This window comes from Cydia amplana, chromosome 1 (genome assembly GCF_948474715.1).
Source record: "Cydia amplana chromosome 1, ilCydAmpl1.1, whole genome shotgun sequence".
NCBI lineage: Eukaryota > Metazoa > Arthropoda > Insecta > Lepidoptera > Tortricidae > Cydia > Cydia amplana.
Genome location: NC_086069.1, coordinates 9584271 through 9611758, shown reverse-complemented (window position 1 = coordinate 9611758; position 27488 = coordinate 9584271). Strand labels below are relative to the sequence as shown.

Here is a 27488-nt window from a genome sequence, read left to right as displayed (position 1 = left end):
TTCGTGCATTCCGACAAGGTTCACGATGACGCGCTGCACAAGATAGGTGTGGCGTCCAAAGGCGTTTAACGTTCAATAACTGGACATTAAAATACCCTACCCATTTTTTGTTGACAGTGAATAAAAACCATGGGTTGTCCACCTAGTTATACGATATAACAAAATCGACAAAAATATGTAGTTAATTCTGAGCAGTATAGCCTAAATGGATCCGATTAATTTGGATCGGATTCGTCCATTTAGTTGTTTTCGTAAACAAACAATCAGCTACTTAATAATATTTATTCTTTACACATTTGTATTCAAATTAAAAATATTTACAGACTGACAAAAGGATTAAGATACAGTGAACCTGATACAGTACAGTCGCCATCAGCTATATGATATGGGTTAATCAACTTTTTCTTGTCACACGTTGCTATGGTTACGGTCTCCTGAGTCACTCTTAAAATTCTAGGTTTTTAGAATAGAATAAAATAGAAATAATTTTATTCGTGAGCACAAACACAAAATATAAACAGATGTAACAGATATAACAGAGATATAACAAGAGATATAACAGAGAATAAAAGGATAAAGTGCCACGAAATGGTCTCATCTCAGCATGTTGCTGGCGACTTCCAGCAACATATCGCATTTCGTATTTAAATGAACCAAACTTGCATTTTATGGTAGTTTAGGACCTTTCCATAATGGGACATCTACTGAGCATGTTAGTAGAACATGGTACAGCAGTTCTTCTAACAATCTACGCTACTATTGTCTCCTCGCTGATGGGACAGAAAAACAACAAGAAATAGTTGATTGACCCATATATCGGAGCGGCCAAGGTGTTTACAAATATATGAACACGCGCTCAACGCATTGACAAGAGACAATAGTATAACTTGGTGGACAAACCCTAAATAATGTGATGACAATTTCTTCTTCATTGGGTCATATGAGTGTCTGGACTTATGCCATAAGGCCATTAGAGGTATCTGGAGGCTAAAAATAGGCGACTTGATGGATTTTACGTATATTGTATTGTATATTGTAACTGGGAATGACGTTTTTCGACGCGACATTCTATGGTTAACTGTTTTAAAACATCTTAAAAATTACAAACCGAACATTTATTACAAAAAATAAATTACATCGCTTGTAATAAGATTAAGCATAAAAAAAATTGTCATAACAACATCAAAAATGTCGTAGTTGAATTAAAACAAACTGGGAATTACAATCATCAAGAATAATTTAAATTTCATTAATAGCTTTATCATCGGATCATATTACATACGAAGTACATTTTGCTAATTTCGTCATTTGATTTACATTTTTTTAAATAAATTAACAGCAAAAATCAAGTAAAAGGAATGAAGATTACCAATAACTTGTATCCGTAAAATTTTTACTCTACGTAGGTTTCCGATCTATCGCACACTTTGAACACGATTCCAATAAGATCGGGCTCGCCCCGAGAAGCTCTACTCTAGCAACACTAGGTATACAGTGAACACATCGTAATTTAGAAAATACCTACTATAATTTTCTCATTATTTTTCACTTTAAAATCACTTTAAAATCACGAAGTTCTAAATTCACATCCACTATGTATAGACATTTTTTAATAGAAAATAACTTCAGTACAAGGCTACGGGTATCAATTTCATAGAAATTTATTTAGACGTAGGATTCGTATGGCTCGGACCTCGCTCTACAAAAAATGAGCAATAACAAGCCAGGACGAGCATACGCGCCTTCAGCCTTACACCTATATTTTCTTTTCAATTAAATTCTAAACAGACAACCTACGCTATGTCTTTTCATACAGGATACGGGCATTAAGCTACTTTACGATTTTTTTATTCTTAACTTTCTAATTTTTTACACCATAAATAGAGGGATGAGAGATTTCAAGACGGGAATGTAAACCGGAGCTCGATCGAAAATGAAATCTTACACGACTAATTTAAGACTAACGACGAATTTAAGCTCTCTCGTCGAAGGCTCAGAGTCCACACTCCGTCGGCGCACTAAGCGCGGGCGAAATTGAAGAAGATGAGTATAAGGTCGGCGCCCGGGCGGGCGGGCCGGTCGGGGCGGTCTCGGCGGGCGCCTTCGGCCTTGGCGACGGCGCTCCGGTAGAGCGCACATTCCTGTTGAGATCGACAGCCGGGCTCGCAGGCGGGCTGGCGGCAGGCGGCGAGGCGGCGGTAGCGGCCGCGCGGGCACTGCGCGAACACGGCGGGACGCTAGGCGCGCGGCTCCAGCTGCTGCGCGGCGCGGAGCAGCAGCGTGTCGCCGCAGCGGGGGCCGCCGGGCGCGGCCAGCGAGCCCGCAGAGCCGCTCTCGGCCGCGGGGCTCGCGACGGAGGGCACGGACGCGCGCTCGGAGGGCGGCGGCGACGGAGCGTCGACATCATTCTGCAACGATCCAACGCGCTCAGCACCACGGCCGCTCGCTACAACACAGGCGGAGCGGGGGGGACCGGACGGGCGGGAGGGGAGGGGACGGGACGCACCGTTACTCACTCGCTCACAACGCCACGCCACGCCGCTTTACGCCTCGAGACCCCTGTCTCTGACGTTCTACCTTCAATTTCCGTACTAGGGTACACGATACGTTCGAGAGACAGTAATCTGAAGTTGGTAAAGCTACGCGTCGTTTCTAAATATTTGTGCTGATGACAATACTCATGGGCGTAGCCTAATTCTATGAAAACAAAGATTGGATAACAAAAAATATATTTGGACTAGAAAGGACAACTGACACTACATTTACTACGACTAATCTTAATTATCTGATTAGTAGCTTTAGCTGAAACTACGAAGTTGTTAATGATGGCTTACAAATGGATCCCGATTTCTGTTATGATTTAAAACTTTCTAGGTGGTGACAAATACTCGAGTACTAAATACGCATGAAGCCTACAAAACATTAAATGCATGTTCAAAACTTTAACTGCTGTTACTTACGTCGTAAGTCACATGCTGAACTATTGTGTTGCATATTGAAGTACTAGAGATTGTGCAGAATTGCAGATAGCTTTGACAAATATTAAAGTGATATATCAAGGATTTGAACATAAATTTAATGTGTGTTCATAGAGCGTTGGACGATCAGCACATACCGCGAGCGAATGGTGCCAGGTTAGTTGTCCCTTTCCTACACGACATGCAATTCGCTGCGACTTATAGTAGTCAACGGTGACTGTCAGTTTAGAAAGGGGCGAGTTACTTAAAAAAAGGATCAAAAGAACGCCGCAGCCATCCAAGGCCAAGAATCGGACACACACGACAGTGATAGGTTGAGAATAAAGCACTCGAATACTTAAGTATTTTGTATTATACTTAAGTAAGCGCTGCTTTCTAGTAAGGCAGACAAGATGGTTATGGTCAAATTACTTTACATATTTTTACCATGCAAACAACCCATATTATATTGATAGCTATTGTTCGGCTCAATTTATGGCTATAAATATGCCAGGTTTTTACAATTTTGTTTTACAATGATGTTATTGTACCAGATTCTTGGATGAGGCATTAAACACACCCTTTAACAAATACGTTAGGTTAGATGAAATGAAAAGATAGCGGTGTGGACAGTGCCATATTGCAAACAAATAAATTCATTTGGTATTTTGACGTTAAAATTGTGTTCAAGTTCTTCAAGTTTACAAACTAGAAAACATATCCAACCCCATGCAAAAAGGTAATGAATGTTAATGCTTAAAAATGAGTTAATAGCAAAAGCATAGAATATAGCGTAAATAAATGCTAAGTACATACATTATAAAGATAATAAAATAATAAATGTATTAAACAATAATCTAAGTATGTTGACCTATAATTATTTCCAATGTTTATAATGAGAGAACAACAATAAAGAACATACATTTTACATTACAGATATGGATTATTGTACAATCTGTTTTCCTATTTTCTAGCGACTAGAAAAGATGAGACATCAATCTATTCATAATAATCAATTTGTTTTACCTGGTAAAAGTGACACGTTGAGTCTTATCTTAAAATCTATTTCCGAAATAGTAGCTTACTAAAACCAACATACAATTTTACATAAAAATCTACACATACAATACATACTAGATAATAATTTCACCTACCTACATACTGTAACATGGGTAAAGTTTTATAAAAGGATAAGGCACCAATTATTGTACAATTATCTATGTATAAAATTCTGTATAACATTCATTCGGTCCATGCGTAACCAAGTACGGTATCATATGGCATTTCGTGTTAAAAATACTTGCTATTTCTTTATCTATTTTCGTGTAACAACTACCAATATAAACTTTTGAAACTTTGATGAAATAGGTATTGACACAGGTTTCTAAGTTTAAGCAAATACAAAAATACATCTGTAACCGAACAACGTATAGCTGTCCTTGTATACATTAATTAAGCTTTAATTAGGGTCAAAACACTGGTCTATTTAATCGCAACTCGTAAGTATACGCTTGATCTAAGTAGTTTCAGAAGTTGATGCAGGAATCCGAAAATCATAGAGTACGTGAGCCATATTGAAGCACCAACGGTTATAAATTAAAGACTGATGATCCATACAAACTGCTAACTAGTTTCAACAATTTTTTTGGGCCAGCATGTAAGAATATTATGATCGCACTTTTCGCGTCGATAACGTCAAGTTAAATAATAGGTACGTCACTTCACGACATGTCGGGTCATTATCAACGCAATAAGTGTGACCACTGTATGCCTGCTGCTTAAATATGGGTGATTTTGAACTATGTATTAGTCTTATATGTTAGTTGCGCCAATTTGATTCACGTACAACCAAATGTCGATTTATTGGAACGTTCCAATGAACTAAAACATTTACAAAATTTACCTACATGAACAAGGTTTTGATAAAAATACTATTTAGCTCTAAACCGAACACATCCTCGTTACAACGTTCTAGCATAGTAAATAAACAGAGAAAAACAACGTCGATACTTTGAAAAAATCTCGCATCTCATAATCTCATTCTGCTCATCAAAGTTGCAATGCAGTAACTCTGTATGCAATTCATACATAGTTCTTCATAGTTCTTGTACTGTTCTTTTTTGGATGACAGTACAAGATACGATTTTTTTCCAAATTAGTAACGTCAGTCAACTTCATAAACGAGCTGTAGCGAACTCACACACACATTTTCACAAAGTTTAATACCATGTTTTATTGGATTTACTTGTAACAAATGACAACAAGAACCGGAATTGTAATTCCGTAATCATTAAGATACCAACTAATTTTACAAGTACCTAACAACTTATTTTTAAAATGTCACTGGAAAAATAATTCTAGGTATTCTTTAAATTAAAACACATTGATCAATTTACTGCAACGATTAGTTGATGACGTTCTGAATTTCTTGAAATATACGTACATATTTTACTTTAACATGTTCGAAAATTCAACAATAAATGTCAGTTGTGAACTTGTGTGCGAGTGCTCACGTCGCATTTTACTCCGTCTATACACTTTTCCCCTTTCAACTATGCGTCTAGCTTACCAACATTTCACTGCTATCGTCAACGTCTTACTATTCGTCTATAGCATCCCTATTGGGTACACCGACACGTTTACGTATAAAAAAATCTATTTCGGATTCACTCTTGGCGTACCACCGTACACGTTTCTCTACGCACTTACTGTGGGCGATGTGCTTACAACCCAAGTAGGCGCGCCTAAGCGCACTTGTCACTTTGCCCTGATGACCAGTCAATAAACAATTTAAACAAAACAATCAATTGATGAGAATTAGTGTAAAAATGTTCTTCGAAATGCTTTCGCTATTTTTAATTGACGCAACGCTGATTGAAAAAAATTGTAAGGAGGGTAATTCGAGAGTTTTGCATCTCAGAGCAAAAAATACAACTGCCAATGAACAATTTAAGGATCCGTATTTTTCAATTTTTTAATGGATGCTAGTGGTCAAAGAACCCTCCAAACAATATTGAAGTGAAACTGAATATGTATTGTGCAGTTTTACTTCTATTCCTAATTTTAATGAAAAGAGATGCCAAACCAATCCTTAGCTTTGTTCCCGCTAGGGCTGCCTGTGCAGCTGGCAGGGAGTCTTTTCGAGTTTTGACTATCCTAAAACCTATATTAATTCGCACGCACAATCTTTCAAACTGTAAAAAATGTCTATCGAGTTGTTGAGTTGTTTCCCGTGGCGTCGATATATTTCTTCCCAATTTACCGGTTTTTTCTAAATTCATGCCGTTCACAGTCACCGAAGTCATCAAATTTAACTAGATCAAATAGAAAAACCCTTGTAAAAATCTTATTTTTGTCAATATAGGACAAACCGCAAATATAGGTGATTATTTAAAATTAAGTGTGAAGGCCAATTACCACAAAACAGAACACGCTATTTAAACCAACTTCGATAGACATTCTTATCAAAAACACGTTAAGTATCTAAAACCTATTTCACACTTTCAGACGCCAAATGAAAAATCAATGAAAAACAATGCCGCTTTGCGTCGTGACTCGTGATTCAGTTACAACTGACTTAGTATACCAAAGCATATGATCGATATAAGAAATATAGTAAAAACATGCTCGATTATCGTAAAAACTTTTCTCACCACACTAACTCCGGATTTGCCCTGTAATACACAGCATTTTAGTTCTGAAATATCTAAAAATTCTACTCTATCCTCAAAAACACCTTTTACTCTTGAGTTGGTCAGGTTGGTCTAGATACAGCTAATAATCCGCTTGGATGGTTCAAATCTACAGTAGACATCAACATTTAGTATAAAGTTAGCTACATCCATCGTTCTGGGGATTGTTTCATATAAATATATAACTTGTATTACAAGCGGAAACCTCTTTTCAAAAGTATCTGAAGAAAGGTCTCTGCTGCGTATTACAAGTTTTTATATAAAGGACCTAAAGTTAATATTCCATAAACATTTATGGTTCAACATTCGGCTACTTTTAGCTGTACACGAACTGGTATACTTCTACATTTACCTATAATGGCTATAATCGTGACGAGTTTCATTTGACATTATAAATGCAGACTCCGTGGTATACAACGGAGTTGAAGCTATCTCTTTAATTTCCTAAATGTTTTGCCTTGTAAAATCAAAATAATCACCCTTGGTGAGTATCTCTCGTTATAAATGTGATACATATATTAAATACACGCTTAAATAAAAATATGTAATAATATCTTAACAAATGTAAATAATAAGAAGGAAGACGCAATTAAGAAACCCAAACCAACATAAATAATAAAGATTGCAATCTTTACAGAGCACGACATTGTCATAATGAGAATTTAATGACACACTATTTGTTAACCTTGTAAAGATTGCAAAAGAAAATACTAAGTGACGCCACCTTAAGTACCATGCCAAACGGATCCAGGCATAATGCCGTCAAATAGTAATCAGTATAGAGAATGAATTAATCTTGGAAACGACTAGATGTTAAGTACATATTTCAACTATATAACATCTGTTAACTACTTACCTACCATAATTTACGCATATAAACGATATCTTATCTTAGGTAAACCGTATAGTTCATACCTATTCAATTTCATTAAACAGTCAATGGCAAAACGAGGTAACACTATTGAGTATTAATTTCATTTTGTAAAATGCCCTGCATTTTCGCCGCTCACATTAACTCATTCTCTATTCCGTAGTAATCAAACATAAATATATATACCAATTTCCCAAGTCATTATTACCACGGGGGAGTAGGGGGACTCTGCAATACAACTGGAAACTGGTTCACGACAAATTACAAAAGAAATAAACGCGTATTCTTTCGTAAAGGACCTCCTTCATAATTAGGAGTTTAAAACCCGGTTAGGTGAATGACTCAGTGAGTAAGTGTTGCCACTTACCTATATCTGATTAACTTTTGCCTGCGCAATATTCCAGTAAATATAACAGAGCCATAAAGACCCAATTCAGAGTGCCATAGAATTCCAATTCTAGCAAAGTCGTACTGGAAAACATTATATTTCACCTTTAACGAACGTCCAGCATTATAGCTTCGAAAACATGTAAAAAAATATTATGTTTGATTGAACTCTACGGCAACAAGAATGAGGTCAATAGGTCACCACACCACAAACGACCAGAGATAGAACAGCAGTCTGTGTGCGTGGTGCTTTATCGTGAGCGCGGCCTGGGCTAGCATAGTTACCTTCAGCGGCACGGGCGGCACCTCCAGGTGGTAGCCGATGTCGCACAGGTTGCGGAGGAGTAGCAGACCTGGAACGGTAAGTGCCATCTCTTATTTTTGAGGACTCGATTGTCACAAAGGAGCCTCTCAACGGCGAAATAATATCTAAGTTGGCCAAGGTTGTTGGGTCACAAGTCGTTTTAGCCGGGAATATCCGCCTCACATTTGATACTGGGTGATCTCGCTCACGGTCAATCACAATTCTTATTGCTATGTAGCTTACATGTTTCCAAATTTATGCCAAATCTATCGCCAATGGAACCCCATTCTCATTGCATGGGCCGCTAAAACAGTTAAAAAAGTTTTAAATGCGATTGGTAAGGGATACGTAGTTTAATAACAAAACTTCCGTGAGACACAGACATATTAAGCGATACGTTGATGCGTAGTTTATTTCTCAGGACTACATTAAACTCGTAATTTATCACCATATAAGAGTTAAATCTTACCCGCTTCCCTATTAGTGCCGTACCGCGTCTCCCACGCGTCAAAGAGCCGGTTGTAGTAGCGCGGCCCGCTGAGGTAGTTGAGGTAGTGGTGGGTGCCCTTCGTGGGGAATATCCGCTCCATGTCCTCGGACTGCGTGAGCTCGTCCTCCGCCTGGACCAGGTGCCGCACGTCGTCGGGCGTCAGCGTCGACAGGATGTCGCGTAAGTACTGAAATATCAGTTGATTTACCATTATTAATATAGTCGTTATGTTGTATCTTCTTTTTTCTACTCCCGCACTTTTATTTGTCATTTAAAGGGTCGTGCACACATCTTTAAAACCCTATCTTAAAGTTGTCAAGACAAGTATTTAGTCTATTCCTTAAAAAAGCATTTGTGCATACACGCAGTATCTTTTTGGCTCTTTTACGATACTTCGTGTAATGGCCACTTTAAAAAAAACATTGTTGCCAACCTTATAGTCGTAACACACTGTCGCACCGCAACGCGACCTTGCTTCGTCGCACCCATAAGTGAGAGCGAGAAAGAACTATATCTTTCTCGCTCTCGCTTATGGGTGTGAATGTCATATTTTGACAAATAAGTGAACCATAGACATGTTTTTTTTTAATTTCATTCATTCTTTTCCCGCTCGTACCCTCCATTCTTTGCTACTTCTTGAATATTGTGAATCTTGAATATGAATACTATTGTGCCTGTCGAATGAAAACCTAACTTTCGTGTTAAAAAACAGTGTGTCTTTCAAGTTAAAATTGATGAAGACAAAAACGTAGTGTCTACGCCTGAAGAAATATCGGTAATAGCACAAGAATCACTAAAAACAGGTAGATACCGTAGGTAGAAGTTCACTAGATGACATGAAAAATATTTGTTAAATTTAAGTACAATTTTATTTCAAAGTAAGTGTTTGGTCGTAGAAAAAGTATTGTATGCAACGTTGTTTAACTGAGTCAAAAAATACTCGTGGCGTCTTTATTAACAATTTTCGGCTTCGCCTCAAATTGTTACTCACGCCACTCGCCTTTTTTGACCCCTCTTAAACAACGGTTGCATAAAATACTATTTGTGTAACTTTCTTATTTAACTACATATTTGTTCACTGTATGTTATTTTATGTATTTTTCTTCTTGTCTGTTACCCTCCGTGATTCCTCTCACTTGATGGTCTCATCGGAAGACCAGCGCTGGAAGCCACCAGCAAGTGCCAGCAACATGCTGAGATGAGGCCATTACGTGGCACTTTAATCTTATTTTGTGTTTTTCTTTTATATTATGTATTGTCCCGTTTGTTTGTGCTAACGAATAAATTATATTCTATTATTCGCAAACCTAATTGCCGCGAAAAAAGACTAATGTGTTCGGATTAGATTTTAAGGGTAATTCGACTATCATTAATTAGGAAGACGTGTGTTGAAGTAAAATGAAAAGACTTACCATATTTCTTTCTTCCATATTAGTGTAAATAATATGCTTGTCTCTCTCTTCTTTCGACAAATACACCGTGTATAATCTGCTATCGTAAGGTAATCCACCCTAAACATAGAAAAAATATTATTAGTAAATGCCATACATAAAAGGATGTCCCCAAGTCCCGGATCCAGGCAACCATTAGTTATTTTGATCACCAAGATAAGAACTGTTGCTATGATACAAAGTCTATAAAAAATGGTAGCGAAATGGAGAAAATACTTAGGACAATTACTTCTCATATACTTAGGACAATAGGGATGATGACACATGTTGAATTTTATAACAAAATCTAGTAAAATAGATAGCAAACGAGCAATTTATCACAATAATGTGGATATTAAAATAAAATATTGAAAAATTACAAAATTACAGGACCTGAAAGTTTCAAAATTTAAGTTTTTTTTAACTTCCAAAAACGATAAAAGTAAGGGTACCATTCGATTCCTTACATTTCATCCAAAAAAATATTGTATAGCAACTATATACATAAACGCAATATTTCACCGACAAAAACGCAATTTTCTTGGTTAGTCCATACTACAAGATGGGCTATGACGTCACGGCCTCTGGCCGTTTTGTATAGGGCGTTTCGCGAGTAAAGTGCGACTGTCGGACTTTGACTACAATTTCTGACTTTTGTGTTACTTTAATGCAATGGGTCCCATATGGACATTTGATCCTAAAAACAAACCCGATCGATTGATACCATAAAAAAAATTAGTCATGTAGCCTATTACTTCTCATAGTAGGATAGAGCCAGAACTGTAGAATAGGGAAGACTGACCAGTTTGTGCGGGCGGTCCTTGGAGAGCATGTCGAGGTTGACCTTGAGCGGCACCTGGAACTGCGCGATGTTGAGCACCGCGCGCACCAGCGGGCCCTTCACGTGCGTGTCCAGCGGCGACGCGCTGTGCAGGCTCGGCGAGATGTTCACCTGGAACCGAGAATATAACCACTACCTTGCCGCATCATTCTGATATTCAAGTTATTAGGGAGACCTGTGCGAACGACGCCGATCGTGGCGTTTACCACGCACCTTGATCTTGTACACAGTACACTAAGAACAGTAGTGAATCTAAGGCCGCTCGGCAAGTTATTTACCTACTCTTGCGTTGGCGCTTAGGGTTGTCACTTTAATTTTTAGTTAAATATTATTTGCGTATTATGAGTAGCACTAGGTTTCTATTTATATAATATAATGAAATGTTTTTTCAATTCATAAATGAGGTATAAATTAAGGCCGGTAAGAGCAGGCAAATGCGAGCGTACTCGAATGCGCGCGATCTCAGTCGCGGTACGGCCCACACTGCCGCCACCGTATTCCCCCGTATATTATGCGAATGTGTGCGTGGCAGCGCGTGCGTACACGGCGCCCGGCGCGCACGCACACATTCAAGCCGGCAGCGGCACATTTCTATGAAGATTCACTACTGTTCTTGTACTGTGTCTTGTACGAGCATCGTTTCGGTGCGCAAGGGCAAACGTGTTATTTACGAGCATACAGCTCGGTATTATTGTGATAACCGTGTTACCCCCGGTTGTGGCAAACAACACATGACACGTAACGGAAGTATGTTACGTGTGACAAAGAATGAGCGCAGATGAATGCGAAAGCATTTGTCCAAAAACAGGCGCAGTAAAGGCAACCATAAATAGATTCGGTATTTGAAGATCGCCGCCAAAAATGGCTCACAAGTTGCTCAAGTTGGCAACAGACTGTAACATTATGGTTAGCTCAGCGAAATAACAATATCGTCTCTTTATTTTCTACAACACTCTTTTGTTATAGTGTGGTATAATCCCTTAAAGAGATTACAATTCTTTAATTACATTATTTTATGGCTGTCATGCTTAGACCTCTGAAAAACTGAAAATGAAAGTGTTATCTCGAAATACGTCAATAATCAAACTGTGCCATCTGTCACGGAACATACCTCCAACAACCACGGCTTCAGATCCTCGTCCAGCAGAACATCGATCCCGAAGAGCTCATAGCAGTTGTACCGCGACGTGATGTTGGCTTTCGTCAGCGAACTGATGCTAGCTTCGCCAGAGATCACAGTCTTGATAACTAGGTCCTTCATTGAGCTCCATAGTGCGTCCGTGTCCACGTTCTTCTCAGACTTTAAGTATTGGAACAAGCTTTGAAGCGTCCTGAAATGTTATTACTTGAATCAATCGCCTTCATCTTTTTCGTGATAAGGTATAAACATGGTGAAAGATAAATAATTTCTGTTGAACGCTTTGATAAATATAACATAATTCACACACGACATGACACTACTATCTATTCATAATCATCATCAGTCAGCATATAGCATTCACATTTTTTCCATTAATGGTAGTGGATACTACTGTATTAGTCGTGTTTTTCGTAAAAGGATCAAAAGTGTATATAAAATGAAATGAAATTATGAAAGAATACTTTTTCTCCATTTTACACAATCATCATCATGTCCCTAACTTTGGTTTGTTAAATCAACCCCATTGTTATTTCTTACAACTATATTTTCATTCTCACCATTTGTGTCCCTCGCAGGCCGCGAAATCTTCGTTCGGCGTGTAGTTCTTGGACAGTCTGTTGATGGAGTAGTTGGTTAAGTGCATGTACCTATCGTTGAGTGACGTCAGCTCATCGTTGTATTTCACTGGAAAATACAAAGTGATTTTCTTTATGTCACATATAATAATGGATCTCGGCAGATGTTAAAATATAGTTTTACTCGTAAATCTCTTGTTTGAAGAGAATCCTTTCTTATGCTTTATGTTTTTCTTCGCCAGAACCACATGTTTATCAACGATGCTGGAAAGTGCTCTGCATTTTTCGTAAATTGAACCTAATTTATGTTACTTTTGATGTTACTTTGAGGTATACTTTGGACACGTATCGTAGTGCTGCACAGTGTACCTGACGCGAATCTGGCGAGTCCGTCCTTGAACAAGTATATCCTGAGCGGGTGCACGGACGTGACGAGCACGTAGAGCCGCATGTCGAACTTGTTGCCGTTGATGAGGTAAGGTTTGGACACGTAGCGCTGCACGACCACGGGCCGTTTCTTGGGGATCTGCGTCCAGCGGGAAACCACTTTGATGCCGGTGCCCCGAGCAGACGCCGGCTGTGGAAGGACGAATTTTTTAAAAACGTTTTACGTTTTGACGTTTTTATAAAGTTATAACTCCTACAAGAATAAACCGTACAGGTAGTTGGTTGAAAGACTCACCAAACAATTTAATATTGAAGGAGAATCGAGTTTTTTGAATATACATAATATGGTTTATCGAAATTTACGAGTTAAGTTTACGTTCCACTAAGTAAAAATATGGCAAAATTAAAATTATTTACGGTAGGACAAGTGAATATCTTACCGGTTTGATGATCCACCTCTCATTATTAGCTGCATATTTTTCCCAATCATACTTCAATAACTTCAAGTCGTGCGGCAGGACATACGATTTGGGCATGATACCAAACTCCTTGTCGCCGAACTTGGCAACCAGCTTCTGCAGGTTTCTCCACAGGCGGTCCTTGCGGCCGATTTGGAAGGTGCCCGGGAAGTGGTTCATTTTCTGGCCGTCTTTTATCGCCCTGAACATTAGGGACTTCATGTGTTTGCCCCATATGCCGATCCATTCTACCGTTTCTGTAAAAAAAGCAAAATAAGAACAATTAAACTTTACAATAAATGTTAAAATGATAAGACCACGACCAGATGGTTATTTGCATCAATTGGTCGCACGATCCGAAAGCGAGGACGAGGAACACGCAATCTTAGTCGCCCGTTGCAAGTATACATACATATGTAATTATTTCACTTTTTCTTTGTTTTACTAACGATAATATGATAAGTTAATAGTTGCGGACAGTGCATTATACTGCTCATAGTGCACTTAGCCTCTTTCGCAATGACAGAAATTGTAAATAACATGATTAAATAGTATTTACCTTCTTGGGGACATTCGGACGTGTCACACTCGCTCTTAACAAGCCGGAAGCCCGAATTGGTAAGCGTTTTCTTGACCACTATAGGTGTAATGCTGGTGAGCTTCCACTTGAGGTGCTTCTGTATGGGGGCGGGGATCTTCTGCACCGTCGTCTCGTCGTAATTCACGAACTTGAGGTAAGGGGGCACGCGGGGGAAGAGGGACTGGCGCAGGCAGTTTGATGCTGTGTCGGGTATGCAGAGGGGTGATTCTGGAATTTAGAAAGGTTAAGGGTATTACTTAGTTTTTCATGTTGATAAATTGGCTGTTTAAAAATTAACAATATCGGTAGGCTACAGGGCACCTATTGAGCTTTATTTTTACCTCAAAAATTACACTGAAATCTTTTTCAAGTAGCAAGATGCAAATTAGGTAAAATTTACGGTATCTTACTTAGTCATGCTCAAAAATTGAAAATAAATAGATTTCGTCTAGAAATAAAACAAAACTTTGCATATACTGCTAATGTATATAACTTCTCAATATATATTCGCAGTATACGCGAAGTTTCGGTAGGAATGTTATATTAGGTCATTTCCGATCTAATTTATATCTTTGTTGACAACTTCTTGGCTCCCAGCACCTCCCACTTCGCCGAACGACTACGTGATTTGACAAGTTTATAGGATCTTTCACTACTATTACCTATATTACCAGAAATTACATTCTAAATGAAGGAATGCCGAAGGTTAAGATGAAAGACGAAAAAGTGTGCAGTATGACACTTGACACTTATTAAAAATACAATACTAATACGTACTAATTCTATTACCTATCAAGATAAGTACACAATAGTTAAATCTCAAATATTGAAGCATAAAACAATTCATTCATTTTCCTTTTGTTACCCATTAGATTTTTCTTTACATTATGATACAAATAAAAAATACATAATTTTGTACATACACATTAAAACTATAATAATGATGAACTAGAACAGTGGTTCCTAACCTGGGGTAATTACCTCCGTGGGGGTAAAACTGCTATTTTATGGGGGATAATAAGCTAACCTAATATAACAATACAACAAACGTACACGTTTTATTTTTTAATTACCATTGGGAGTAGGGGTAAAATCAGGTTCCCTGGTTAGTCATAGGGGTAACCGGACTGAAAAGGTTAGGAACCACCATAGACTAGGAATCCTCTAGACTGAGTTTAGAGCAATTATTTCATGAAACCGACGCTGCCAAAAATATGGGGGTGCGGGGGGACGAGGTGAGCGAATCCCGTGCCGTGATTGGTCCGTTCAAAGACACGGACCAAACACGGCACGGGATTGACTCGAAGATGGAGTAAAACTACCGTATAAGTGGCAGAGGGGGTAGCGTTACTATGCTCAGTCTAGAGGATTCCTAGTCTATGGGAACCACTGAACTAGAACTTGCTAAAATACAACCAACAACTGAAGAAATGTGACGCGAACCTTTACGGCCCGGCGTATATTTAAAGGGATTTGTCGTATGCAAAGCGGTGAAGAACATGTCGTCTTTGAAGGGAGGTTTTTTTTCTGGTACTGAAAATTGATGAATCTAATATTTTATTCGTTCCTTATTATATAGAAAAATAAATGAAAGATTTACTGTATTAAGTATATTACGACTTGTGACTTTATTACTACTTATAGAATCCGCAATCAATATGAAGAAAGACTATGAAATTATAGTAACAACGTAAGTAAACAATAACGGTCACAGATTGGTGCAACCGACCCTTTATCTAACCTCTAACCCAGCGGTCGGCAACCTGCGGCCCGTGAACCTGTCCCTTGCGGCCCGCGAGCCTCCCTGGCTAATTTGCATGTAATATTGACAAACGCCAATGTCTGATAAAGTCACAAATATTAACAAAGTGCAGCCCGCGTCAACTTCGTTAACTTCTAAGTGGCCCTTGGCTGCTAAAAGGTTGCCGACCGCTGCTCTAACCTAACCTGACAAATCCCATCGAAAAAACGCAGTCAGTTATCATTACCTTTCGCTTCTAGAACTTTCTTCGGCGCGCTAACCCCGTTGGTTTTCGGAGTAAGCTTCGTGGAGGGCGGGCTCTCGCCGGAGTCGGTTCTGGGCGGAGGTTTCTCTTTCAGCACCACGTCTATGATGTCCGTCTCCATCTGCCAGGCTCCGTCGATGTGGCCGTCGGGAGAGGGGGAGCGGCTGAGGGCGCTGCGGAAATTGGGATCATTTAACACCACAGTACAGCCGCCATCAGATATATCGGAGCGGCCGAGGTGCTCACAAATATCTGGACACGCCTCTATTGTCAAGGCGTTAGAGTGCGTGTTTAGATATTTATGAGCACCTCGGCCGCTCCGATATATCTGATGGCGACTGTACACTGTTATCTAAGATATATTAAAATATACATATTATGGGACAATTTTACACAGATCTACCTCCTCCCGCAATAAGCTCAATAAGCCTTGTATTGTGGTTGTGGGTACTAAACGACGATAAAAAAAGCTTTCGCTTTATCATCTATGTTGCAGATTGTAAGAAACCGTGGGACCTGTTTTTCAATTTAACCTTTTTGCCGGTATTGAAAACCTTCTAAGTTAACTTATAGAAACTGAACCCGCTACTGACTTTGTAAGGCGTGGTACTGATTTTATTTACCAAGTATAATAGTAGTAGTAATATAATATTACCAAGTACAAAAAGACATTAAAAATTACAAAAAATTAGTAAGAAGTACAAAGGCGAACTTATCCCTTTGAGGGATCTCTTCCAGTTAACCTTTGAGTAAAATACCAGGAGGACATCCTAATCTCGGTCGGAGTACATATACACGGTAATAAATGAATAACACTCACTCCGCCTCATCTTCCCCATGACTGCACACGGTATTTGAGACCTTGGGAACTTTGATCTTCTTCGACTTGACCTTCTTTTTGCCGGTCTTAACGACCTTCTTTGGCACCGGCATTGAGGTCACTGAGCTCACCGGCAGGGCCGGGCTGATGGCCGGGCAAGTGGGGGTTGGCGATTGCTGTAGGTTCTGAAAAAAATCGTATAAATTAACCTTAGGTACCTGTAATACGAATGCTGGTTAAACAGATCTTAGTAAGACAAAAATATTAAATTACATTGAAGAAGTCTCAGGGCGACCAGTATAATCTAATGCAGGTAATAAAGATAATATTTTTTTCTCGGCGACTTCAATTTAATAGTAGATTGTACAACAAGGGCATAAAGTGACCCATCTTTACACGAGGCAATTTTTTGCAAAATAGTAGACGAGGGTAAAAATGGACATTTATGCCCTTGTTGTACACTCTGCTTTTCACTTCGATTGCGAGGAAAATAAAACACATTTTTTCACGGCAATTTACACCACGAAATTGTCGTATAGCGAAAGAACATAATACATAACCAATTCCCGCCAACTAACTTTTTAATTATTTTTTTTTAATTTTCAACATGTGATCAGAGTTTCAGACGTTTGGGTTTCTTCTAAATTTAATGACAGAAAATACGGATTTCTAATAAATTGTAGCAAAAATAAAATAATATAACAAGTTTTGCCATCTACACAATTTTATTGCTCAGTAAAATTGTGCAATATGTTTTAACTGTTTGGCTGTTGAGACCGATTACCTTAGTCTTAGAAGAAAATTAAGAAAATTTTACTTTTATGCTCTAGAGCATAAAATGCGATTTTATGTCGTCTACGCACGACATAAAGGTGCACTTTTTGAGCATGAGAAGTGAAAATTCATTTGAGTCTCACGTCAATCCCATTAATCGATCACAATTATCTATAAATCAAATAGTTACGATTAACAATAGGTACGTTAAGATTAGGCTTAATTTCAATATCGATTCCAAAATAATTAATTGTAAAAACTTTAAAATTTTAAACTGAAACTTTTTTAAATTGGAATGTAGAGTAGTAATACTAATAATTGAGGTATAGGAAATATTTTACCTAATCTTTTGTAGTTAATTATCTTTTTTTTTTAGTTGTGTACAGTTTTTCAAAGGGTCGGCAACGCACATGTAACACCTATGGAGTTTCAGGCGTCCGTAGGCTACGGTGACTGCTTACCATCAGACGGGCCCTATGCTTGTTTGCCACCGACATGGTATTAAAAAAACTTTAATTTAAAATATAACCACACATGTATACGGTACAGTTTAATCAGTAATCACAGTTCTCGTTCTCATTACACAAGTTTAAACTCATCTTTCAAAGATCACGCACACATGGCACACATATAATAAAAACAACAGATTTACATATGCAATTTCATTACCTACACACACAAAGTTAAAGCACTTCACTTCTGGGGTCAAGCAGCTATAAAAAGCAGCCAGGCTATGTCGGTCAGTTAAAGACGTAAATCGTGTTTTGCTGTAGTGAATAACCTCAAACAACACGCTATTGTATCACTGAATGTTGAAGAAATACATGTATTTACTACTATGTACGCATGAAATGATAACTTGATAAGATCGCACGATGAGAAATGTATCTAACTTTGTTAATTCAACGGTAAAAAACATTTCAAATATTGTTAAGCAATCCTACCTTAAACAGAACTGATAGAATAGATTGACCTTGATTTTATCGCGTATTTTATTGTAGTAAAATCAGCCAATCGCGTAAAATAGACGCACGTGTTCAGACTCACAAACAGCTGATAACCACGAGGTTTTGGCAACAACATAATTTAAAAAAAACTCACTTTTTCAACTATCAACGAAATGACCGCCATGTCGCTCAGGTGTTTAAGGCTAAAATTGCGGAACGAGAACTATTTAGCAGCGTTAACGGTGTCGATGTCGCAAGGGTTTGTTATTAGAATTCCGAACGCGAGTTTTATAAGCCTCTCCAGGACTCTGCTCCTCGGCACCTGAGGTAAGTGTAGACTTACGCCTGCATGGAAGCATCGGCGTTCAGAAATAAACCAGGTGTTGTGACTCAAGAGCACCACGCTGGAAGATTTCACTAACGAATTTGGCAAGCATTGCCGGTAAATTTAAAAGAAAAACTCATTGTATTACACCTTGCACACATTGGATGCCGCTTCAAATATAACAGCACAAACATGTCAAGGCTGATGAACGGGTCAACATTCCGAACGGGAGTGACATTAAAAACCCACTTTTCAGCACTTCTTTGATATTTATAGTTTATAAATAAAAGACCGTTAACATGGTTAAGATAACGAGGGTTTTTTTTTAAATCGGATGGGACGTCACTTTGGATGGTTTATGGGCCGGCGACTGAGGCAGTTATCACCACGCTGGTAACAGTGATAATGCATCGTATTGACATTTAGCTTATTTGGCACAGCGCCCAAAGGAATTGATGCCACAATAATCTAAGGGGGACCGAATTAACTAAGACAATAGGAGGGGGTTAAGCAACACTACACCAACTAATTTGGGACTATGATTCACGGCTAGTTTATAATAGGGAGTGGTTTCACGTAAACAGCATGGGTTGGAATGGGTGGGTGTTCGGAAAAATCGTACAAATGTTAACTTGGCAAGTGTTGCTAGGAATGAGGTCAGAAGGCCGTTGACCAAGATTGTGGGCTATGTATTTATAAAGGCATATTTTTAAAGCAGGTCACACGCTTTGCGGGTTAGTACCTATACTAGGTAGGAAATTAGCCGTTCAACTGAAAATTGTACGTGTGATTGCTCATGCATTATCTTCAGCTATTTATTTACGTCATTATGAGAAGCGTTATGCGTAAGTATATAATTTAGGAAAACAGCTAAACAAGTACTTTATTATATTTGTATATGAATTTACGAGTATGGCTAGAAGATTCAAATACAATATCTTGTATTTTACAATGGTATGAATCACTTCATTATTATTTTGAATTATAATTTCACTGTAATTAATATGCTATTCAGTAGGCCAAAATATAAGCTAAAATACACTGTAGTAAAAGCAAGATTTATGCTAAAGATTAGGATCAATACCATTCAACGATAAAAGAAATGTAGATTGCAGATAACTATACACATTCACATTCCCGGCGGAAATGAAACGAAAGTCACGCTCCGTACATTCAAAAATATACGCAATGCGCTGTTGCGCTACTTTGCAATATTCTACTTTCGATCTTTATCTTCCAGTTAGTTGATGACCCGACTAATATTGATCCGGAAATGTTAAACAACATGTATTTACATATCACTGTTTATCAACAAAGAAAAACACACAATGCACTTACTTTACGACAGTTCGAAACTGAAAGCTTTTTAAACATCTTTTTGATCGAGCACATCGTTGAAACCCACGACCTCTTAAATCTTAAGTTCAGTCAAGTGGTTTCAGGCACCTGAACTATTAATCTAATAATAAACCTCTCTATCCACTTTACGTCGGTGCAGTTTGGTCACCGGCGATTAGGGCATGGTCACCTCTTGCACAAGTCAATCGGGCACGTCACGCGCTATAAAAACATTAGAACGTCGTCACCGAAAATAAACGCAAATTCCTAAACTTCCGTGATTTATGTAAACAATTTACTTCGTGTAATTTAGCGCCAATAAAATAAATCTCTGTAAGGACTCGCTTCGATAGACGTTGCATAGAAGACTGCCGGACAGATTATGAACGATGATACGTGTTTTTATATGATAATATTAAACATTTAATGCGTGCTAAGCTAGCTGATAACGTTAAATTAACTAGACTATACCGTGTTTGTATAAGGACGTTTTAATTATGCCATGGGGCGCGGTAAATGTCACGGACAGATCACACCCTGGTGTTGAAGCAATCTGATATATAGGGTACACTTTTTGCAATTTAATTCCGGTGCTAATTGCCATTATTCCTGTCCCTTTCTAATTTATTGGCACATTCTTTGAGTATCATACGTCAGATCTATTATTTATTCGGAGGGTCCACACCAACCGACTTGGCTCGGTTGCCGTGTGAGTCATGGTATTGGTAAGATTGGACCCGTCTAATCGACGAGTGGTGACCGATTGCCAGATCTGATACGTATTAAGATAGGTACAATATGTACATCTACTCTATTAATGTATGTGCTTTAAAGCTAAAAAAATGTAGTGATAATCAAGACATAATGCACAGTCAAGAATCACCCCAAGACGGCGTAACTTTCGTCAGGTATGTAGGTAGGTCATACCGACTTTTGCTATAGGCCATCCTAGAAATCGCAAAAAAAAAAAACATTTTGTCTTTTCCATACAAAAAATTCTGATATCCGATTAAAAAAAATACACAAAAGACTACATACAAATGCAACCAAAGAAGCCTTATTTGCGCCGACTTTGCATCGGATTATATGTCGAGCCAGGTTACAGATTATTGGTTATTATTAACTTTATACGATACGGCACTCTAAAGTGCCTCTATCATGGGTAAACATGGAAGCCTCATGTAAGCTCTGTGTACACAAATCAGTTATCTTTATAAGATAGGCTCACTAAAACAACACGATAACAACAGTGTAATCACAAAAAATTTGGCACTTGTGTGTAAGTTTGCCCCTAATTAAATTCTCCCCGAAATTCGTGACAACTGTGGATGGACTGGAGATTAGACCTATTACATATAAGGCTCAGTAAAACCCCCACATAAGGAAGAAATCCACTTGGGATTCTTCGTTATATCGCAAATCTTTTGACATGGCTACAATCTCAAGCCAAATTGCCATATTTCTAGTATGAAATCTATATATATGACACCGTAAGATTGTGAACCCGTTAGTTTATAATCTAACGTAGGTTAGGTTAGGTTAGATTATAATCTCCCTACCGTCAGTTTATAATGTAACTAGCGAGATTATAATATGACGAGTGTTTACAATTTTACGGTGACATATATAAACGTGAAAGACCTGACCGACTGACTTAAATCAACGCACAGCCCATACCGCTGGGACTAGAAAGTCCAAATTTGGCAAGTAGGTTCCTTATAAGGTCTAGGGGTCCACTAAGAAAAGATTTTTCAAAATTCATCCCCTAAAGGGGGCGTGCGAAGCCGTGGGCAAAAGCTAGTTCTAATATGTAACTACATTTAACATTGGACCACTCATGTTGAACAGGTAGGAGGTAGGTAGGTACTTACCTCACCAAATTCGCCATTGATAACCATTTTTACACGACTGCCCGAAAAAAAAGGAGTGTTTCTTATTTACCAATACGAACACAGTGAATAATATTATGGTACAACATATTAAAGGAGGTAAAGATAAGAAGTAGTAGATATTTATACTGACTAGTGAAAGAAAATACTTTCGTTTTGATCAATACTGTATGTACTAGATGGCTATCGTAATAATCTAGACGTCTACATGCTTGGTTTTATGGCATACTTTATTCCTCAAATGCCTGGACTCGTGCATCACCTGGGAAAGTTGGGTCTCTTAGTAAGAGCTGCGCTGAGCTACCTGAGCAGCCCTTATTGTCTAACTTTCGTTCTATCTATAGAAAGACTCCCCATGGTGGTTGATAATGGCAGTAGTTCTAAGCACATGCATGGTCTCCTCCTTGGGCGGTGCGTCTTTACTCGCGCATCACCTGGGAAAGGTGGGTCTCTTAGTAAGAGCTGCGCTGAGCGACCCGAGCAGCCCTCATTGTCTAACTTTCGTTCTATCTATAGAAAGACTCCCCATGGTGGTTGATAATGGCAGTAGTTCTAAGCACATGCATGGTGTCCTCCTTGGGCGGTGCGTCTTTACTCGCGCATCACCTGGGAAAGGTGGGTCTCTTAGTAAGAGCTGCGCTGAGCGACCCGAGCAGCCCTCATTGTCTAACTTTCGCTTTATCTATAGAAAGACTCCCCATGCCGGTTAATAATGGCAGTAGTTCTAAAGCCCCCCATTCACACTCCTACCTTGTAGTCCGCCTCGTAGTCCGCCTCGTTGGGTAGGATTGTGTATGGGGGTTGCGGACTACGTGCCGTCCTACAAACCCATGTAGGATGCCTCTTGGGTCCTACAAATCCTGCAAGCCCCGCCCACCGCTGTAGTCCGCCGCGTAGGATTGTGTGTGGGTTGTCGTCCTACGTTGCGGACTACCGTGTTTGACGTATGACAACGGTGCGCGCCATTTTTTTTTTTAATTTTATAAAGAAAATCGCTGTTTTTGGGACCAGAAATCACCCAATCACTCCAACAAACAATGGAGGAATAGGCATTGTAACAATTATTACCAATACTTAAGAAATATGACGCTCTCTGGCGAATTTTTAGCAGTTTCTTTTTCCACACTCTTTTTTATTTTTATCCAATAACAAGAAAATACATAGCAGAAGAGTTTTTTTTTTAATTGCACGTAACATTTTCAACAGTAAGTAGACCGACTCTTGTGAGAAACGAAGCAGTACTGGTGATGGACGGCAAAACAGTACCGTGTGTGAGCTATTTCTTGCTCCGTAGTCCTGAAAGGCGTACTACAACGTAGGAGGGTGTGTGAGCTATATCCTACGCCGTAGTCCTGCGTGGCGGACTACAAGGTAGGAGTGTGAATGGGGGGCTTAAGCACATGCATGGTCTCCTCCTTGGGCGGTGCCTCTTTACAGGCGGTGCATCTTGGGGGTAGACGGGTCTCTTAGTACGAAGAGCTGTGCTGAGGGATCCGAGTAGCCCTAGTAGTTAGTTTGTGTAAAACAGAAGTACTTACCACATCATCATGCTCGTTGTTGATGGCAGTGGTCCTGAGCACGTGCATAGTCTCCTCCTTGGGCGGTGCGTCTTTACAGGCGCATCTTCTTGGAAAGGTGGGGCTTTTGTTACGTGGAGTCGCGCTGAGCGACGCCAGGGCTGTGCCGTACGAGTAGCCACAGCCAGAGTTGTCCTTGAGGCGTTTGTTGTTGCTTGAGAGGTAGGATAGGCGGCTGGAACAAATATGATGAATTAACAACTAGACAAAGAGATCATATATAGAGGTTGTTAGGTAAATAGATAAGACTATTCATAGCTGATTAGAAAATTGTATGGAAGTTGATCTGATGTATTTACATGCAGTGCACACTTCATTCCGATATGATTTAATAATGGTTTGTTTTATAAAAATAATAATAAAAGGGCTTTTTTTTATATGACAATGCGAAGCCAACATACATTATGTAAAAAAAAGATTCATAATTTTAATATAATACACTGTTTAAATTTCCAAAACTCTAAGACTAAGACACTATGAGCCTAATACTTGTCATGAATAGTTTCTTCTTTAATGAGAATGAGTCATTGAAAAACCTTACCCACAATTACTATTTAAATATTACACAAATGTGAAACTATTTATCTTCAATAGGTTATATGTGTGTCTTCAATAGTAGATTTTCTTATATTAATAATAATAAAACATCATATTTCATATTAATAAATCATGCACTAGCTTAATGCACCGTGAATTTCATTTGATATATCTGAAATGAGTGCACTTGACGGTTGAATTTTCAATATAGTAAATGTATAGCGCTCCTAACTTCTCGTCAGTTGGTACTGGATGGAGTGGGAAACACCACTGTAGATGGCACTACATATGTAATTGGCGTTGCCTGGCGCAGTTTAAGGCTATTCTGAAATGTTGTAACATTAAGAAACCATCATTTAATGTAGCTTTCGATTTGATAAACTATTAACCCAAAATATTAAAAAAAAATACTGTCATTGTTCATCTGATTGTTAGTTATTAGTTTGTGATGTAATTGCTAATTTCACTGTCAATGAGGCCAACTTGATTATCGAATTTATGGCATATTAGGTGCATACTAAGTAGGTTTATACTGTTAACTATAATAGTCATTAATATTGTATCTTTGCTTTGGCAACTATAAATATACGGAACACCAAGACTCACATATATGATTTAAAAAAATACTTTTAAAAAACATTATGCAAGCAATCTTTCAAACTGGTTTATATTAAATTATATGCTCATTTAAAGTTAACTAATTGAATAACGAAAAAATGTTCCGCATATACCAAAAGCAAGGAAGTTGAACCTTAATTTATATTAATAACAGTGAAATAATACCCCCTATCTTTTACTCTCTCTCAATATAAGTTTTGACCAATTTAACTGTGGAAATTATGGATTTAAAATATTTTAATTTTACTCATCACAGTCTTTACAGAGTCAAAACATATAAACCCATCTACTGATTGATGTTTAGCCCAGTAGATCAAGCACTTGTTAAGTTGACCTTTAGTAGGTATATTTTTGAAATGATTATAGAAATACCAAATAAGATGAAAAGCATTCTTACCTATCATAGCCAGATATAGGAGAGCCAGGATTATTAAAGTTGGTATAAATATTGTCAGATTCACTGGCAGCTCTCTGTCGTCTGCGGCCTTCTACAGTACTTCTGGGCTCCTGGTATGTTCGCCCCTTCGGTTTCTTGAGTATACCAACTAAAACAGATTGTGAAATATATATGTATTTAAAATAAATAAAGATTCCCTCATAGTATTGGATTTTACTATCGTGGTTTTATAGGAGCAGTCTGATATTGTGACAAATAAGAAAATTGATTTGAGTAATGACAAAGAGTATGGTATTTTAACAAGAAACAAGATTAAATTATGATGAATAAAACAGTAACAGATGTTAAATAATGATTACACTTACAGTGTAATACTTTAAAATTAAGAAATCTATTGTACCTACCTGGTGGCGGGGACTTTGGTAAAGGGTTATTGAGTATTGATTTTAAAGGTTGTTTTACAGTGTATTCAACCATATCATGGTCTAATTTTTCTATGAGTTCTTCTACTTTTGGCAGCCTAGTTTCTTCTAATTTAGAATTTGATAATGTTGTCACCATTAAAGGTCTGATGGGGCTTGTTCGATTGAACATTGGTGTACCTGGCTGATAACTGAAAGAAAATACAAAAATATCATATAAGTCACCATTTACCCATTCCATAATAACATTATTAGGTTTTATTTTGACAAACTGTCTATAAACACTGTAGAAAACTGATTCTGTGTTGTGTCATATTGGAAATAAGCTGTACTTGAGAACAAACATAAATGAAGAAACATGTAAAGAAACATGCTTATTGTGATTGAATCAAAATACGCTAGGTTATGTTGTGCGTCACTCACTCACCCATGGTGTCTATTTTGTTCGTGAGCCATGAGGTAGTCGCCGTTGTGTGCTCTTGGTAGTGTGCACTCGTGGTTGTACCTATCGGGCGAGGTATTCAACGTGAAGAAACTCTTGTTGGGCTGCGCCCGGTGCCGCTGAATGCCGTCTGCCGATTTCAAGGGCTCCCGCGACGCATCCTCGTACGGCGACCGATCCACGCCCTCGCTGCGACAGCGACGGCGCAGAACGCGACCCGCCGAGCGCCCCGACCCTCCTGACCACAACACAGACCCCAATGGATCACACAAATCGAATCCCGCCTCGTAATGTGGACTCACGCGTCTCCCATCCATAGCCGACGCGCCTACTCCTGACGCATCATCCAACGTCCACATCGAACGACCCCTACAATAATTTTCACAAAGGCACTGCTAATTTAAAGATACAAGATTGCAAGACATGAACTTAGTTTTGGTGTTCAGGGCCTCAACATGAGGCCACCGAGTCCACCGACGACAGATGACAGACCGCCATTCAACGTTACCGAAACGTGCCAGCTATCCCGCCAAAATTGAAAGAAAACCGCGTTCTATTTACAAAATAATGAATATCCACTATTTTGAGAAACCAATTCACTTATTACGCACTTCTTAACAAGTTATTGAATCTTGCTAACAACAATAAAGAGCGATAGTAATGGCGATTGAGAGATTCACACATAGCACCCATTCATTAAAATCTATCTAGTTTAGATTACGTTTAATATTTTATTCAAGGCCTACGTGAGGAATATCGATTTTGCACAAGTGGTAAATAGTCTTTAGATTTATTGATCAGGATCTTCATTGCAAACTGTATTTACTAATTTTAAAAAGAAATAAAGAAATTGTATATCAAACTTCTTCAATCTCTATTTAGTTTAGCCGAATAACATAAAGAGCCGTTTGACATGATGCGCTATTCTACTTTAGCGCGTTCGGTTCAATCGAGCGCGAGTGAGATAAAGACTACTTTGTGTATTTTTCACATTGACATTTAAATTTTCACCTTTGCTAGCCATCACGACCAATCATAAAACGAGCCTTGAATTCTCATTTCACAATTATCAGTCTGTGCTACTTAAATTCAACCTTTTGTCAGAAACTATAGAGTCGAATTTCTATCGTGCAACAACACAAAAGAGTCGTTGACAAACGGTGGGCAATGGTGGGAAACCACCATGGGTATCATATGGGAATACGGGAATACATTTCGAAACAAACACAGGGTTCGCCAGTGCGTTTTGTTCACATTATTTTAACTTTTAAAATTTTAATTAT

General features: G+C 38.5%; 1 protein-coding gene across 2 annotated transcripts; it reads right to left on the bottom strand.

The window, feature by feature from the left end:
• Nucleotides 1-1100: 1100 nt before the first annotated feature.
• Nucleotides 1101-27097, bottom strand: LOC134663171 (tubulin monoglutamylase TTLL4-like). Of its 2 annotated transcripts, XM_063519541.1 has the most exons (16): nt 26191-27097; nt 25746-25954; nt 25342-25489; nt 23751-23964; nt 16940-17124; nt 16102-16292; nt 14093-14341; nt 13516-13790; nt 13058-13265; nt 12671-12797; nt 12084-12303; nt 10934-11083; nt 10114-10212; nt 8681-8888; nt 8193-8260; nt 1101-2446 (listed from the first exon to the last, which is right to left on the bottom strand). In XM_063519541.1, exons 1-16 carry the CDS (start codon nt 26562-26564, stop codon nt 1994-1996), a joined length of 3378 nt encoding a protein of 1125 aa, XP_063375611.1. In that variant the 5' UTR covers nt 26565-27097; the 3' UTR covers nt 1101-1993. The 2 variants fall into 2 exon arrangements, with proteins under 2 accessions (XP_063375611.1, XP_063375602.1); XM_063519532.1 differs by lacking the exons at nt 16940-17124; nt 23751-23964; nt 25342-25489; nt 25746-25954; nt 26191-27097 and adding exons at nt 6611-6631; nt 15557-15646 and having other exon boundaries at nt 2093-2408; nt 16102-16308.
• Nucleotides 27098-27488: the final 391 nt, after the last annotated feature.

Excerpts from the sequence above, each read along its gene's own strand:
- LOC134663171 (XM_063519541.1), bottom strand. The coding sequence starts at position 26,564 with ATGTGGACGTTGGATGATGCGTCAGGAGTAGGCGCGTCGGCTATGGAT. Across the intron at positions 17,125-23,750 it reads ACAACGAGCATGATGATGTG|AACCTACAGCAATCGCCAAC; the intron begins GTAAGTACTTCT and ends GATTTTTTTCAG. Across the intron at positions 14,342-16,101 it reads GAAAGTTCTAGAAGCGAAAG|AATCACCCCTCTGCATACCC; the intron begins GTAATGATAACT and ends TCTAAATTCCAG.